General features: G+C 41.0%; 2 protein-coding genes across 2 annotated transcripts in view; both read right to left on the bottom strand.

The window, feature by feature from the left end:
• Positions 1-13,800, bottom strand: part of LOC306818935 (protein NLRC3-like) — a 112,037-nt gene that overhangs the window by 36,023 nt on the left and 62,214 nt on the right. The window lies entirely within an intron of this gene.
• Positions 7,363-12,780, bottom strand: LOC306818950 (uncharacterized protein). Its single transcript, XM_079336702.1, has 3 exons — positions 12,716-12,780; positions 11,801-12,039; positions 7,363-8,556 (listed from the first exon to the last, which is right to left on the bottom strand). The coding sequence occupies exons 2-3, from the start codon at positions 11,970-11,972 to the stop codon at positions 7,526-7,528; spliced, it is 1,203 nt and encodes a 400-aa protein (XP_079192828.1). The 5' UTR covers positions 11,973-12,039; positions 12,716-12,780; the 3' UTR covers positions 7,363-7,525.

Here is a 13,800-nt window from a genome sequence, read left to right as displayed (position 1 = left end):
ACTCTGTAGAAACCATGCTACTGTTGCCTCCCAGACAGACACTCCCACAGCAGAATGGCCACTATCTGTTCCAATAGAAGATATCAAACTCGATTGGCTCAGACAACAGTGGAGTTCACACGCTCTGGAGAAACCATACTATTGGCGTCCTCCCAGACAGATACTGCCACACAGGGGAGTGGCCATGAACTGTGCAAGGAGAAGATATCAAACTTGAATGGCTCAGACAACAGTGGAGTTCACACGCTCCCTCCTTAACAGCAATGAGTCTTGAGAAATCATACTATTGGCGTCCTCCCACACATAGCTGACGCCCGGGGAGTTGCCACTAACTGTCTGTAGAAGATATCAAACTCGACTGGCTCAGACAACAGTAGAGTTCACACGCGCCCTCCTTTACAGCACAGAGTCTGGAGAAACCATACGATTGGCTTTCTCCAGGACAGATTCTGCCGCCCACAGGAGTGGCCAATATCTGTTTCTGTAGAAGATATCAAACTCCATTGGCTCAGACAACAGTGGAGTTCACACGCTCCCTCCTTAACAGCACTTATTCTGGAGAAACCATATCATTGGCTTCCTCCAGGACAGATTCTGCCGCCCACAGGAGTGGCCACTATCTGTTCCAGTCGAAGATATCAAACTGGACTGGCTCAGACAACAGTGGAGTTCACACGCTCCGTCCTTTAGAGCAATCAGTCTGAAGAAACCATACTACTGGCGTCCTCCCAGACATAACTGCCGCCCAGGGAGTTGCCACTAACTGTGTCAGTAGATGATATCAAACTCGATTGGCTCAGACAACAGTGGAGTTCACACGCTCACTGCTGAACAGCAATTAGTCTGCAGAAACCATACTATTGGCGTCCTCCAAGACAGACACTGCCACCCGGGGGAGTGGCCTTTAACTCTGCCAGTAGAAGATATCAGTGTCGACTGGCTCGGACAACAGTGGAGTTCACACGCTCACTCCTTAACAGCACTGAGTCTGGAGAAACCATACGATTGGCTTCCTCCAGGACAGATTCTGCCCCCGACAGGAGTGGCCACTATCTGTTTCTGTAGAAGATATCAAACTCGATTGGCTTAGACAACAGTGGAGTTCACACACTCTGTAGAAACCATGCTACTGTTGCCTCCCAGACAGACACTCCCACAGCAGAATGGCCACTATCTGTTCCAATAGAAGATATCAAACTCGATTGGCTCAGACAACAGTGGAGTTCACACGCTCTGGAGACACCATACTATTGGCGTCCTCCCAGACAGATACTGCCACCCGGGGGAGTGGCCATGAACTGTGCAAGGAGAAGATATCAGAGTTGACTGGGTCAGACAACAGGGGAGTTCACACACTCCCTCCCCAACAGCCATCAGTCTGAAGAAGCCATACTATTGGCATCCTCCCAGACATAACTGCCGCCCAGTAAGTTGCTACTAACTGGGCCAGTAGAAGAAATCACACTCGACTGGCTCAGACAACAGGGGAATTCACACGCTCACTCCTTAACAGCGCTGAGTCTGGAGAAACCATATGATTGGCTTCCTCCAGGACAGATTCTGCCGCCCACAGGAGTGGCCACTAACTGTGTCAGAAGAAGATATCAAAGTCGACTGGCTCAGATAACAGTGGATGTGACACGTTCAGTCCTCACCACAGACTCAGATAAATGGTATTCAAAGGAACAGCCAGGATCTGCAGCACCGCATCAAGTCAATCCATCAGAGAGCATCGTTCAGAGGATTCATCATTTGTATAGTAACATACCACCTTGATCAGTGATGTAAACTCCAGGTCATGAACATCATCTTTGGTGCTGTTTTCTAGGTTTCCAGTCAAAAGGAAATTGTGACACCATTCTTGTAAGAACTAGAGTCATTTAAGAAGTATTTAGGCATTTTCCCCCTGCCATCCTCTCCCTCAAACAGCCCAGTCTCTATGCTAGCAATCATGTCTCGGGACATTATGGAGTGAAAAAACATTAGAACTGATTAATAAACCAATTAAGTTTAGTTTAGTCTAAGTCTAAGTCTAATCAATTATTCAAAGACGTTCACTTAAAATCCTTTTTACCAACTTCAGGAACAATTTGGCCTTCCCTCTCATGACTTCTACAGATATTTGTAAATGAGCCACTACATTATAAATCTTAAAGAAAAAGAACAAATTAGTAAAAATCCAAACAGAATAGAACAATATTTTATTAACATGCCAGAAAAACCACTTCCATCAGGTAAATATGTTTCCCATCTCTATAAAAGACTTGAGTCAGATGGTAGAGAGAATACTGATAATATCAAAGAAAAGTGGGAACTGGAAACTAATATAATTATAGAACACAAATATTGGGATCAAATGTTCAACAACACCCATCAAGATATCAACAGTCAGCAGTGGACACAATTCAACTGGAAAGTCGATATCAATTTGAAGTTGTGTTACAGATCGCTCTGCTGAAGATAAGGCAGTAAAACAGGTGATCTTATGCACACACTCTGGGACTGTTATTTCAAAACACTGGAAAAATATTAAAGAGGAGAAAATTATGAAAAGTGAAATTCCATGAAAGGTTCAGTTCAACCTACTTGGTGTTATACCGGACGATATTTTCACTGCTGACAGAAGATATATTCTAAATATTTTATTATCGGTTGCCAAGAAAAATAAAACAGCAACATGGAAGAATGTTAAACCAGCGAATGTGGCTGAATGGAAGCAAAGATTGAGACAAGTTTATCTCATGGAAAAAGATGATGGCATCATTACAGATGAAAAGGGAGTGTTTTGATCGGAGGTGGAGCACAGTCGGAAAATACCTGACAAAGTGAAAAACTTGGGCTGTCAAGGTTGAACTCTAAGTCGTGGAAATGAGCCCTGTTTAAGATAAGAAAAATCTTATCTTTTCTTATCTTATCTTATCTCATCCTTGTGTGTGTTCCCATTGCTTCTGTCTCGTCTGATACTGGAGTGTTTCTTCTCTCTGTCTCTCCGGAATTTAGCTAACATGAAATTAATAAGCTGGTCTCTCAACGCAATTGACAAAATCTTTTCTACAAGATCAACTGGACCGGGGGAGTCCACCTGCCCGGACGGAACGAACGCTGCTGGGTACGTGATGGATCTACCCATTCCAACCCCCCTCCCCACCCCCACATGCACCTGTTGTTTCTGCCGGAGGAGCCAAGGCCAAGGACGTCTCCACTGAGTGAGACTGTGTTTTCGCAATGTTATCAGCTAACTCTGAGAGACACCGAGGTTGTCTCCGCAGCATACGCAGTGTTTTTTGCCGGCTATCGCGAGTGAGAACATTCTGACCTGAGCGAGCCCGGGGAGTCCAGGCACACGCACACACAAACATATGACCCACGCTCCCTGCACACACCGTCTTCCCTCCCACCCTTACACACTCTGCTACTGTATGTTTGTGTTAAGGGCAATGTTTTTTCCCTGCATTCAATCTGTGCCTCCCTCTACAGGCATAGCATGGAAGTAGTGTTTTTTATGCCCCCCCTCCCCCTGCATCCTACCTGTAACACGCCCTCCCCCTCCCTCTCCAAAGGTTCCGAGATGAAGCCAGGTCAGCGCGAAGTATCGCTGCAGATCGGTCCTCTTTGACCAAAGCAATTTTGTTGTACTTGTACCTGTATCAATGACAAATAAATCTGATTCTGATTAGTTCTCTTTCTTATTAAGTTGCATGATGTGCATCATAACGCTGAGTTGCATCATATGCAGCAGTGTCTATGTCTGCAGTATCTTTTGTACCTGTCTTTTTTTTGTTTTGTTTTTCTCTGTTGTTTTGCATCACTGATCTTGTCTCAAATTCTGTTTCATGCTTTGTGGGAAAAAAAAAAGATAAATAAAATTTTCAAAACAAAAATGTTTTAACTACCTTCAAGGATCATTCCCAGCCTCTCCCATGAATTGAACTTTTCAGGGGTTGACTGGGGAGCTGTTCTTCTGGCGCTGCCACAGCATCAGTCCATGTTCCAGGAGATCCATTCTAGACACGTGTGACCCATGTGTACGTTCTGCGGTGTGTTGTGGTGTTTCTTGCTTGTAGATCTTGCTTGTAGTTCTTGTATTCTGTATTCAACAGATAAAAGTACAATCAACAGGTCGTGTGTGGAGTCAAGCATCTCCCCTCTGAGCAAACTGTCAACGGCTCTGCGTTTACAATCATACATTACACATTCATTCATAATAAGTTCAAATAGAGAGATACATACTGTACATTGAATACATCATACACATGTAGAAAGCTAACTTCAATATATTATGCACTAAAACAGCAGATTAATAAAATGAAGCCAGAAAACCAGTTCCTTTTGATATCTACACAGAAAAATTAATCACAGCTGCTCTACATCAATCAATTAACAACTGACATATATTAAGACTCAAAAACACCTCTCCATACCAGATGAAAGTATAATCAATCAGCCGCTAACATTTGCTACCAAACTAATGAACAACATTATATATGATATTTGTCACGGATCAGAGGAAGAGACCCAAACGCACGACTCCAGGGTAAAAGGCAGTTTCAAAAATCCATTTTAACTGTACGCAGGGTTTGGTACACGGGAGTCAAACACTAACAGGTTCAGATTCCAAGAGTCAAGACAGAAAAATGCTGGAACGCAGACACTGGGAACAAGACGACATAGAGACAAAAATACAAGACGAACTGGCACAGAATGAGGGGAAGGCAGACATTATATACTGAACAGGGGGTGGAGTTAACAAGACACAGGTGAGACACATCAGGTCATCAGACAGGAGGGAAACAAGGAACAAAGAGCACAAGACCAGAAACTGAGGACAAGAACAAGTAAAACACAACACTGACAACACCAAAACCAGATATATAAAATAAAACAGGAAACACCAAAGACTAACGTAAATACCAGACTATGAAATATTAAAGCACACAAGGGAAACACTGACAACAAGACAAAGACTAAATATAAAAATCAGAAACACTTGGACACAGGGAAACACTTTGAAAACATGACAACTAAAGACAAGACAGGACATCAAGATCATGACAATATTGAAAACTTTACAAAACTGATACAGGATAAATCGAATATGATCAGAAACAGAAGACCACCGTTTGATTACATCTAATCAATAAAAATGAGTTTATTGACTGAGCGTGAGTCATCATTGACCTACCTCTGACCAAACATCTGTGCCATTTATGTATGTCTCAAAAAGAGTCGCCCTTTCCACATGTACCTGTGTATGTGAAATCAGTGAACTAACACAGCTGGGTCTCTACTCGGGCTGTAACGCTACACAAACATTTGGGTTGGCTACGGTTCTCAGTCCTTGAAAAACAAAGAAAGAGACACATACTCTGTGTATTCTTCAGTTCATTCAGTTTTATTATCACCATACTATCATCATAATATTCACCCAACATTTCATTTCATTGAACATATCGATGAGAATAAACTCCAGGCAGTATTGTTGAGTCTTGATGCGGTAAAAGTCTTCGATCGGCTCAACTGGGACTTTCTTTAAAGAGTAGGAGAACATTTTGGATTTCAGCAGACCTTCATTCAGACTATTCAAGCACTTCATAAGTGCAAGAATCAAAGTGAACGGAGCCATATCAAAGTGTTGGGGCCAGCCAGGATGGCAAAGTTCAGGCTGTGTACGTTTGGAGAACTACGACAAAAGACTCTTTATCCCAGCATGCCTTGCAGGGACTCCCAGAATGCTTTACCACACCTAACACATAGGTGTGAAGTCTGGGAGGTATAAAGCCGGCCATGCCCCATTGTTCTTCCTCTTTCATACGTCGTCTGGCGACGTCCGAGGATACCCCATCTGCTTCCTGTTTCACAACACGCTTCTCTTTGTTTAAAAGTTTTGGCGCGCAGCAATCCAAAGGCCTTGAAGCATACCGACGTCCTAATTTCCGAGTTTAGATCATCCACTTGAACGCATCTCTAAGAAGAGCGTCCTATTTCTCCTGTAGTAAAACGGTATTGAGAGAGACTGTAAGGATTACGTCTCGTTCCGTCCTTTAAAGAAAGGACACCCACGGAGATCACCTCGCTCGACGGAGGACACGACGGCCCTGCTCAACCCCACTGGACACGCACCGCCATCACCTTACAACTGCAGAAAGGCCGCTCCAGAACCTCTTTTCTTCCTTTCATCAACCGTGGACAAAACGGTTACAAGTGAGGCTTAGCTAGGTCTGGGCAGTTAGATATAGAGAGTGTGTTAATAACTGAGTTATTATTGTGAAACGGTGATAATATTTGCTTGGTATTTGACCACTGCGTCTTAGGTTTTATGAGGGTAAAACCTTTTTTGTTTTCTTTATTTGGGCCGCTGTGTCCCGTGTGTTTCTCTGTGAACTCTCGCGTCATAACCGGGTAATAGACTCATTATCAGAAAGACTAGTGTGAACGCCGTCTAATACAAATCCGGCCACTGGCCTCTGGTAGTGAAGTTTACTATGCTCTGAGTTGTGTGTGAGTTCCAGGCTGTGATCGAGCTCTCAGGGTGCGCTGTTCTCTCTCTCTCCACCTTTTGCGCACACACACCTTTCAGCAGACACACACGCACACACACCGGCAGACGCACACACACAGAGATCTGTGGCTCTCCAGACGCTGCAGAAACATAGATCAGGTAGAGACAGAGTTTAACTCTGTCTCTTTTATATGTACTTATAATTCAATGGACACACACAAAACATAAAATCAAACTAAGTAGCACCCTTTTCTCTAACGTTGACACTCTTAAAAAATTAACTCTTAACTCTCCGGTCTCTCTCCTTCAAACAGTGCCAGACACTACAGAGTCTGAACCTACCACTGTTGGAGGGAGGTTTAGAACAGTCCAAGTGGAGCTGGCCTTTTTAACACAGTGAAGCAGCAAAAAGGAAGCCAAAGAGAGAAATGATACCAGAACAAATATTCACACAATTGAAGGGTTTGTTTCCATGTTCCATTTAGTTCTCCACACTGAAGGTTATAATGCTTTTCAATTGTTTCTTCTAACAATTTGAGGAGTAAATCCAGAATGACAGATGACATCTCCAGGTGTGTTCATTCAGTTTGTGTTCAAAGACTGCTGCAGTTTTGTGCCCAGTATCCTCTGCACTCTTCTTTCATCCTGTGCTTTTTATTGATTTTGTATTCTGACTGCAGGATTCTTATTGAGGGTTAAAGGTCTTCAGTGAACTCAACCTGGACCTGATCTGACTGTGGTCACTCTGCATCAGGATCTGCTGAACTCCTTTTCTTTACCAAAGAGACTTTAGACTCTCGACACAAAATAACACAAGTAGATGAAAGTCTCTCTCATCAGTTTATTTATTACAAGGATACACATGAGCTGTGTGAAGAACTTGAGCTACCCAACACAGCAGCCTCCAAGGAAACAGAGTGACAGAAAGAAGAGAAGATATCAGGAGAGAAGAAGGATCCTTACACTGTAACTGTTTCATATAAAGCCTTTACATTCAAACATCATAGCTGCTCCCAACTTACTCCTTCATCTGAAGGGTTTTTCTCCTGTGTGAATGAACATGTGTCGAGTCAGATTTCCCTTAAATCTAAAACTGTTATCACACTTGGAGCAGCTGAAGGGTTTCTCTGCACTGTGAACTAACATGTGTTGGTTCAGATTTCCTCGATGGATAAAACTTTTACCACACTCTGAGCAGCTGAATAGTTTTTCTCCACTGTGAACTAACATGTGTTTGGTCAGTTGTCCCTTAGAAATAAACATTTTTCCACACTCGGAACACCTAAAGGGCTTTTCTCCTGTGTGAATGAACATGTGTTTGTTCAGATTTCCTCTATGGGTAAAACTTTTACCACACTCGGAGCAGCTGAATGGTTTTTCTCCTGTGTGAATAAACATGTGCTGGTTCAGATTTCCTCGATGTGTAAAAGTTTTACCACACTCTAAGCACATAACTGGTCTCTTGACAGACTGTATTTTCTTATTTTTAAAGTTTAGGTCTGTCAGATGTTCTTTTGTCTCATGCCAATCATTACTGAAATCAGTCTCTGGTTCATCAGAGTCTTCAGTCTGGACCTCAGTCTCAGATGCATCAGAGTCTTCAGTCTTGACCTCAGTCTCTGGATTATCAGAGTCTTCAGTCTTGACCTCAGTCTCTGGATTATCAGAGTCTTCAGTCTTGACCTCAGTCTCAGATTCATCAGAGTCTTCAGACTTGACCTCAGTCTCTAGTTGTAAACGTCTCTCTGGATCTGAGTCCCTCTCAGGTTCTGCTCCTCCACAGTCCTCTCCATCAGCTCCTGTTTCCATCTGTTCAGTTTGTCTGTGATGAAGCTGTGAGGACTGAGGTTTCTCTTCATCTTCTTCACTCTTCACAGAGACAGGAGTGAAGGGGAACTTGGTGGTATCAGCCTCCTCCAGTCCTTGAAGCTGACTGATCCACATTTCCTCATGTTCTTCTTTAATGTGTTGGGGCTTAGTGTCCTCCTGGTCCAGAATGTGGCTCCACTCCTGCTCAGGTGGAAGCTCTTCTTTACACACCAACAGCTGCTGGACATCTGCAGGACAAAGTAAAAAAACATTAGCATATATAAGTATGTTAGTAATTTATTCACCAATTTGAACAAATTCATCATTGTTTAGAAAAGTCTCTTCAGGGATGAATTGTAGGACATAATTCAAATGAAAGGAAAAGGTCTTTCTCATTATTCAAATAAACTCAAAAAACAAATGTAGGGGCATAGGAAAGTGACGTCAGACTTGAGTTTCCAGACAGAACGCACGACACATCCAGTACAATAGGTGGGGTGGTGCATCTTAAACGCTGGTACAAACTTTAGCTCCCATTGTGATACAAATGGCGATCTGCGTGGACCTTTCCAAAGCACACTGAACTTCCAGCGAGTCTGACGCAGCAACTCTATAACCAGAGCTGCCAAGTCTCACGCATGACACCATGACACTATTTCTGAGTGAGAGTCACTCAATTAAGCATCTCTCGTCCTCACATTCCTCCTATTTCACACAGTAAGAGTCAAAAAAGTACCCTTTTCTGTTTCCCCCCTTTAATATCTTGCCTCACCTGTTTCTTGCTGTACTTGGTGCCATACTTTGCCTATGACTGGCTTACCCAGACAGAACCATAACCAGTGGTTAACTTGTAAACCCTGAGGTCTCGGCCAAAGACTGTAAACATTAAGATCCCAACACACTGAGAGAGAGAGTGCTGTTCTGGCAATGCAGGCGAAGACAATACATCACAAAACACTTAAAAACATGCACAGAGCATCGGGCACAGCAGTCACAACAAAAATCAACTGAAGAGAAACATAGACTTGCAGTGTGCATCTTTCTCATGTTTGTTTTCACTTAAGAAAAAGTAATTCTATATGGCAATGTCGCTGTGCAAATTCACAGGCTATATGAGTAATTTATTCACCAATTTGTGTGCTCAACTCAAAGGGATTAAAGCAGTCTGTTGATGTGATTTGGACATTTAAATCCATTCATTTTATACAATCTAAAAAGGAAAATAAGATAAACCACTACGTCTATCGCAATTAACTGGAAAAATGAAGCCACTGAGGTGACAAAAAATACTGTAATATGTAAAATACGTTTGTAATTTTTATTAACCAAAATAAAAAGTAACTTGTGATGAATTGCATTAACTCATAATCAACCTCATTCGCATTGAACACCATGTTCCTGCTGCTAATGTTCCCATTTTTTCCCCCATCATAACCATCAGACCCCCCCACCCCCGCATCAGATAGGGAAAACAAGTCAAACGATACCCACGCAACCTCTCCTTACTTTTTTAAGCACATACTTGGCCTACTCTTTGAACTCTATGCAGATGTATACAAAAGTAAACAAGTGTTTAAGTTGTGCTCTATGTTTACTGTGCATCTTACTACATATATCAGCAAGTCTAAGAACGATGTACCAGCGCAGCCCAACTTAAATATATTCCCCACCACTTTGATTGGGGACAGAAGACGGAGCTTCAGGCCAAACTAGTATGATCTTCATCCATGGCTCGAGTATTCTGCTGTAATGGACTCTACATGTTGCTTTGCATGTAGACATTTCAGTACACCAAATGCCCCAGACACTGTTTTTGTTTCACCACCTGGGTTTCGAAACTGGAAAAAAACAGCAACTACGAGAGATGCAGGGTTTTCAGTTTATGCAAAGTCTGAACGACACAAGTGTGCAATGATACCATGGAGGGATAATCAAAGAGCAGTTAAAACTGATGCAACATTAGCAGATCTCCTTGACAAAGAACATGCTAAACAAGCACAAGAAAATCAGGCATACATTAAAACAATTGTGAAAGTGCTATAACTTACAGCTACACAAAACATACATGGCAGAACAAGAGAGCTGCAACATTTAAGCGACACACGTTGGGCATGCCGATTTCCAGCCCTATGCAATATTATGAACACTGCACCTGTCCTGAAACGACTACTGCAACAGATTGTTCAAGAACATCATGGTGAAAAAAAACTGTTGAGGCCCGTGATCTTCTACTTCCAATTGACTTTGAATTTGTTGTGCACCTAGTGACCATGCGTAAGTTGTTTGGGGAGACAAAGCTACAGTCTGACATGTTACAGTCAGAAAGTGTTGATCAACACACACATCAATTAACACATTGTATTTGTACCCTGTACTGTATTTTTCATTTCATGAGGTTCATCAATGTAACACAGTTCCTTTCACACTGAATCTAATAAAATGAATATTAAAAGGCACACTGTTGTACCCTGGTGTTCACATTGTTGGCAGACCTCATTTGTACCCAATACTGTATTTTTTTTAACTCTCTTGCACTGTCCCCCTCTCTTGAACAAAACATATTTTACAAGATTTTGATGATTTAGGACATGAGCTCCATCAATTTAAGAGTTGTGGACATAAATATACGGAGTTGTAACATTAAAACTCTTGTAAAATGAAATGTTTATGATTTTAAAATAAAACAAATGCATAATATTTAAAAGTAATTTATAGAGCTATCACTTTGACGAGTTAATTAGATGCATCAATTACACCACAAATTAACACGTTATTAAAAAATTGACGCAAGATTAATTATAGCACACTTGAATAAAAAATTCACTGCACATTTTAACCAGAAACCATAGACTGTAAGAAAGGCACATTTCAAACTTGGCCCATTAAAGGACCCGTACTTGTCAGTGCCTCTTCATACATGCCTTGCTAGCCAAACCAAACAAAGCAGGACTGAGGTGAAAATGTTGTGTCCATTCACTCTGCTGGAGGACAGAGATCGGTTCATTTAAAAAGTCAAAAGGGTGGAGACAGCGAGAAAGACGAAAGACAGCCAGGTCACTGTGTGTCTGCAAAGACCCAGGTTCTACATTTCCCCGATAAAAGATTTGAGGAAAGAAACGAGACACGGAATTGTTAATGACTTTAAGTCTGTATTTCTCTGCTGCGCACAGCCCTCTCTGAAACAAAGCTTAACTGAGTAATAAAGAGTCACGTGTCAGTGACAGAGGAGATTCATTGCTGAATGTCTTTCATTGTTGGTTTTGTTTGTTTGTGATTTTCTCCTTTGTGGAATATATTAGTTAGCGGTTAGCTGCTATCATGTGATGCTATTACAGCTATTGGCATCCGGCTTACGGGTGGCTGTGGAAACACATACGAGACCAGGTTTAATCGAACCGAACTGTACTGAGCCGGACCAGACTGCTGTGTGGATACAGGGCTTAAAGGCTCTGCTCTCTGAAACACGTTTCCAGCAGTGGGAAGAAAACCTACCTGCTCTGTGCAGCTTGATTTCAGGTGTTAAAATCACACCCAGCAGTTTTCTTTGTCGGTGGAGCTCCTCTTCGTATCCACATGTTGTTGTTGTTTGTCCTGATGTATCTCTGAAAACCGCAGCGAGCAGCCGCCGTCTGAAGAGCTCTTTAAGATCCTGAAACCCGGACATCTGACCCAAAACATCCAAGACTGACGGGAGGAAAACTCAACTCAACGTTACTCTGACTACCTACAACCTTCTTCTTCTTCTTCTTCTTTTAGTTTAATGGCGGGTTACAAACATATCTTAAAGGTGTATACCGCCACCTACTGTACCGGAGTATGTAGCTTGATTTTATATTTCTCTATTTAATATCAAATAAATGAAAATAAAATTAAAAATAAATTAAAAAAATAAAAAAATAAATAAAATAAAATAAAATAAAAATAACAATAAATAAATAATGACCTAAATCCGATTATATATCTCTACATCTTTCAAAAATTGTATCACAGCTTTCTGTGTTTTCTTGATTCCTTCTCCTGAAGTTCCAAGCAATCCCTCAATACTCCATTTCCTTCCTACCTCTCTTATCTTTTGATTTAGTCTGATCCTCATTCTTCTATATTTTTTGCAATGGAACAATACGTGTTCAACGTTTTCTGTGACTCCACATTCCTCACATTCATCTGTTTCTCTTTTACCTAACAAAAACATTGTGTTATTCAACCCTGTATGGTCAAATCTCATTTTAGTTAAAATTGTCTCCTCTCTTCTATTTTTCCTATTTACTCCTTGTGTATTTATAGATTTCTGTAAATTGTAATATTTCCTCCCATTTTTATTCCTGTCCCATCTGACTGGCCATTTCTTTGTCATTTCTTTTTTGATCAATGCCTTAATTTCGCCTTTACCAAAAGGATACCTACAACCTTAAAGACACACGTGCACACTAAGACAACCCCGGAAACTACACACATACATGTGAAAGAGCCGGAAATAGACGCTACATCCTAGCGATGGGCGCTCGCTTGAAAACAGGAAATAGCAAGACAATCTGATATGACGTTTCAAAATAAAAGCGATAGGAAATATGGAACATACACTTCAAGGCCTTTTTCAGATGAAATTAAATCAGCTGTTTGCAAAGAATAATTTTAGTTCAAACTTTCGGTTCACCACATCACAGACAATCTGATGTGGAATTTAAAAATAAAAAAACGTGAAAATCACTTAGATTTCAGAGTGAATAATTACATTGTTGTGAGGTGTAATGGGGGGAGGAGGATGTGCAACATTTATTAAGGAAATAAACCATTCAGAGTGGTGAGTAAAGGGAGGGAAGAAGAATTCTTTGTCATAGAAATGTGGATGGATTTAGGACAGATTACTATCATCAGTTATTATAATTCATGCCAAAAACTAGATCTCAACTAATGAAAGCAAATACAGGGACAGGCTGAAGGCTGAGGTTTGAAATAATGACAAATGTAAATATAAAGTAAATATAAAGTCTGGGTTACATTTAGAGAAGGAACTGGACTAGTTCAGACAATTTAATTACTTAATTACTTATTTACTTTTGTTTGTTAATAATAATTATACATTTATTGGATATAGTGCTTGTCTAAATACACAATGAGTTCAACACTCATATTTTATTTTGTTCTATTTAGAAAATTAAAATGTGGGTGTATTTTTTTTTAATCAGAATATAATTTTTTTATTGCCATTTATTTTTATTGCAAGTACATTTACACATACAAGGAATTTGTCTTTGTGTTTTGGTGCAACAACAGTTAAAGGAAACAAAGCAAACATAGCAAACACTTAAATAGTAAAGTATAAAAAGCATTACAAACAAGGACGTACCTAATGTTGAGTGCTGTTTAAGGAGCTTCAGCAGCAAAAATCCACTATAGAGCTATTCTATGTTGAGCCAGAGGACATTGAGGCAATGGACGTGCATGTGCCATCTCAGCTGCAGACATTTTGTGGCTATATGAAAATTCATCAG

This window comes from Symphodus melops (genome assembly GCF_947650265.1).
Source record: "Symphodus melops genome assembly, chromosome: 23".
Classification (NCBI taxonomy): Eukaryota; Metazoa; Chordata; class Actinopteri; order Labriformes; family Labridae; genus Symphodus; species Symphodus melops.
This window is presented reverse-complemented; position numbering and strand designations above follow the sequence as displayed.

Excerpts from the sequence above, each read along its gene's own strand:
- LOC306818950 (XM_079336702.1), bottom strand. The coding sequence starts at position 11,972 with ATGTCCGGGTTTCAGGATCTTAAAGAGCTCTTCAGACGGCGGCTGCTC. Across the intron at positions 8,557-11,800 it reads AATCAAGCTGCACAGAGCAG|ATGTCCAGCAGCTGTTGGTG; the intron begins GTAGGTTTTCTT and ends TTTGTCCTGCAG.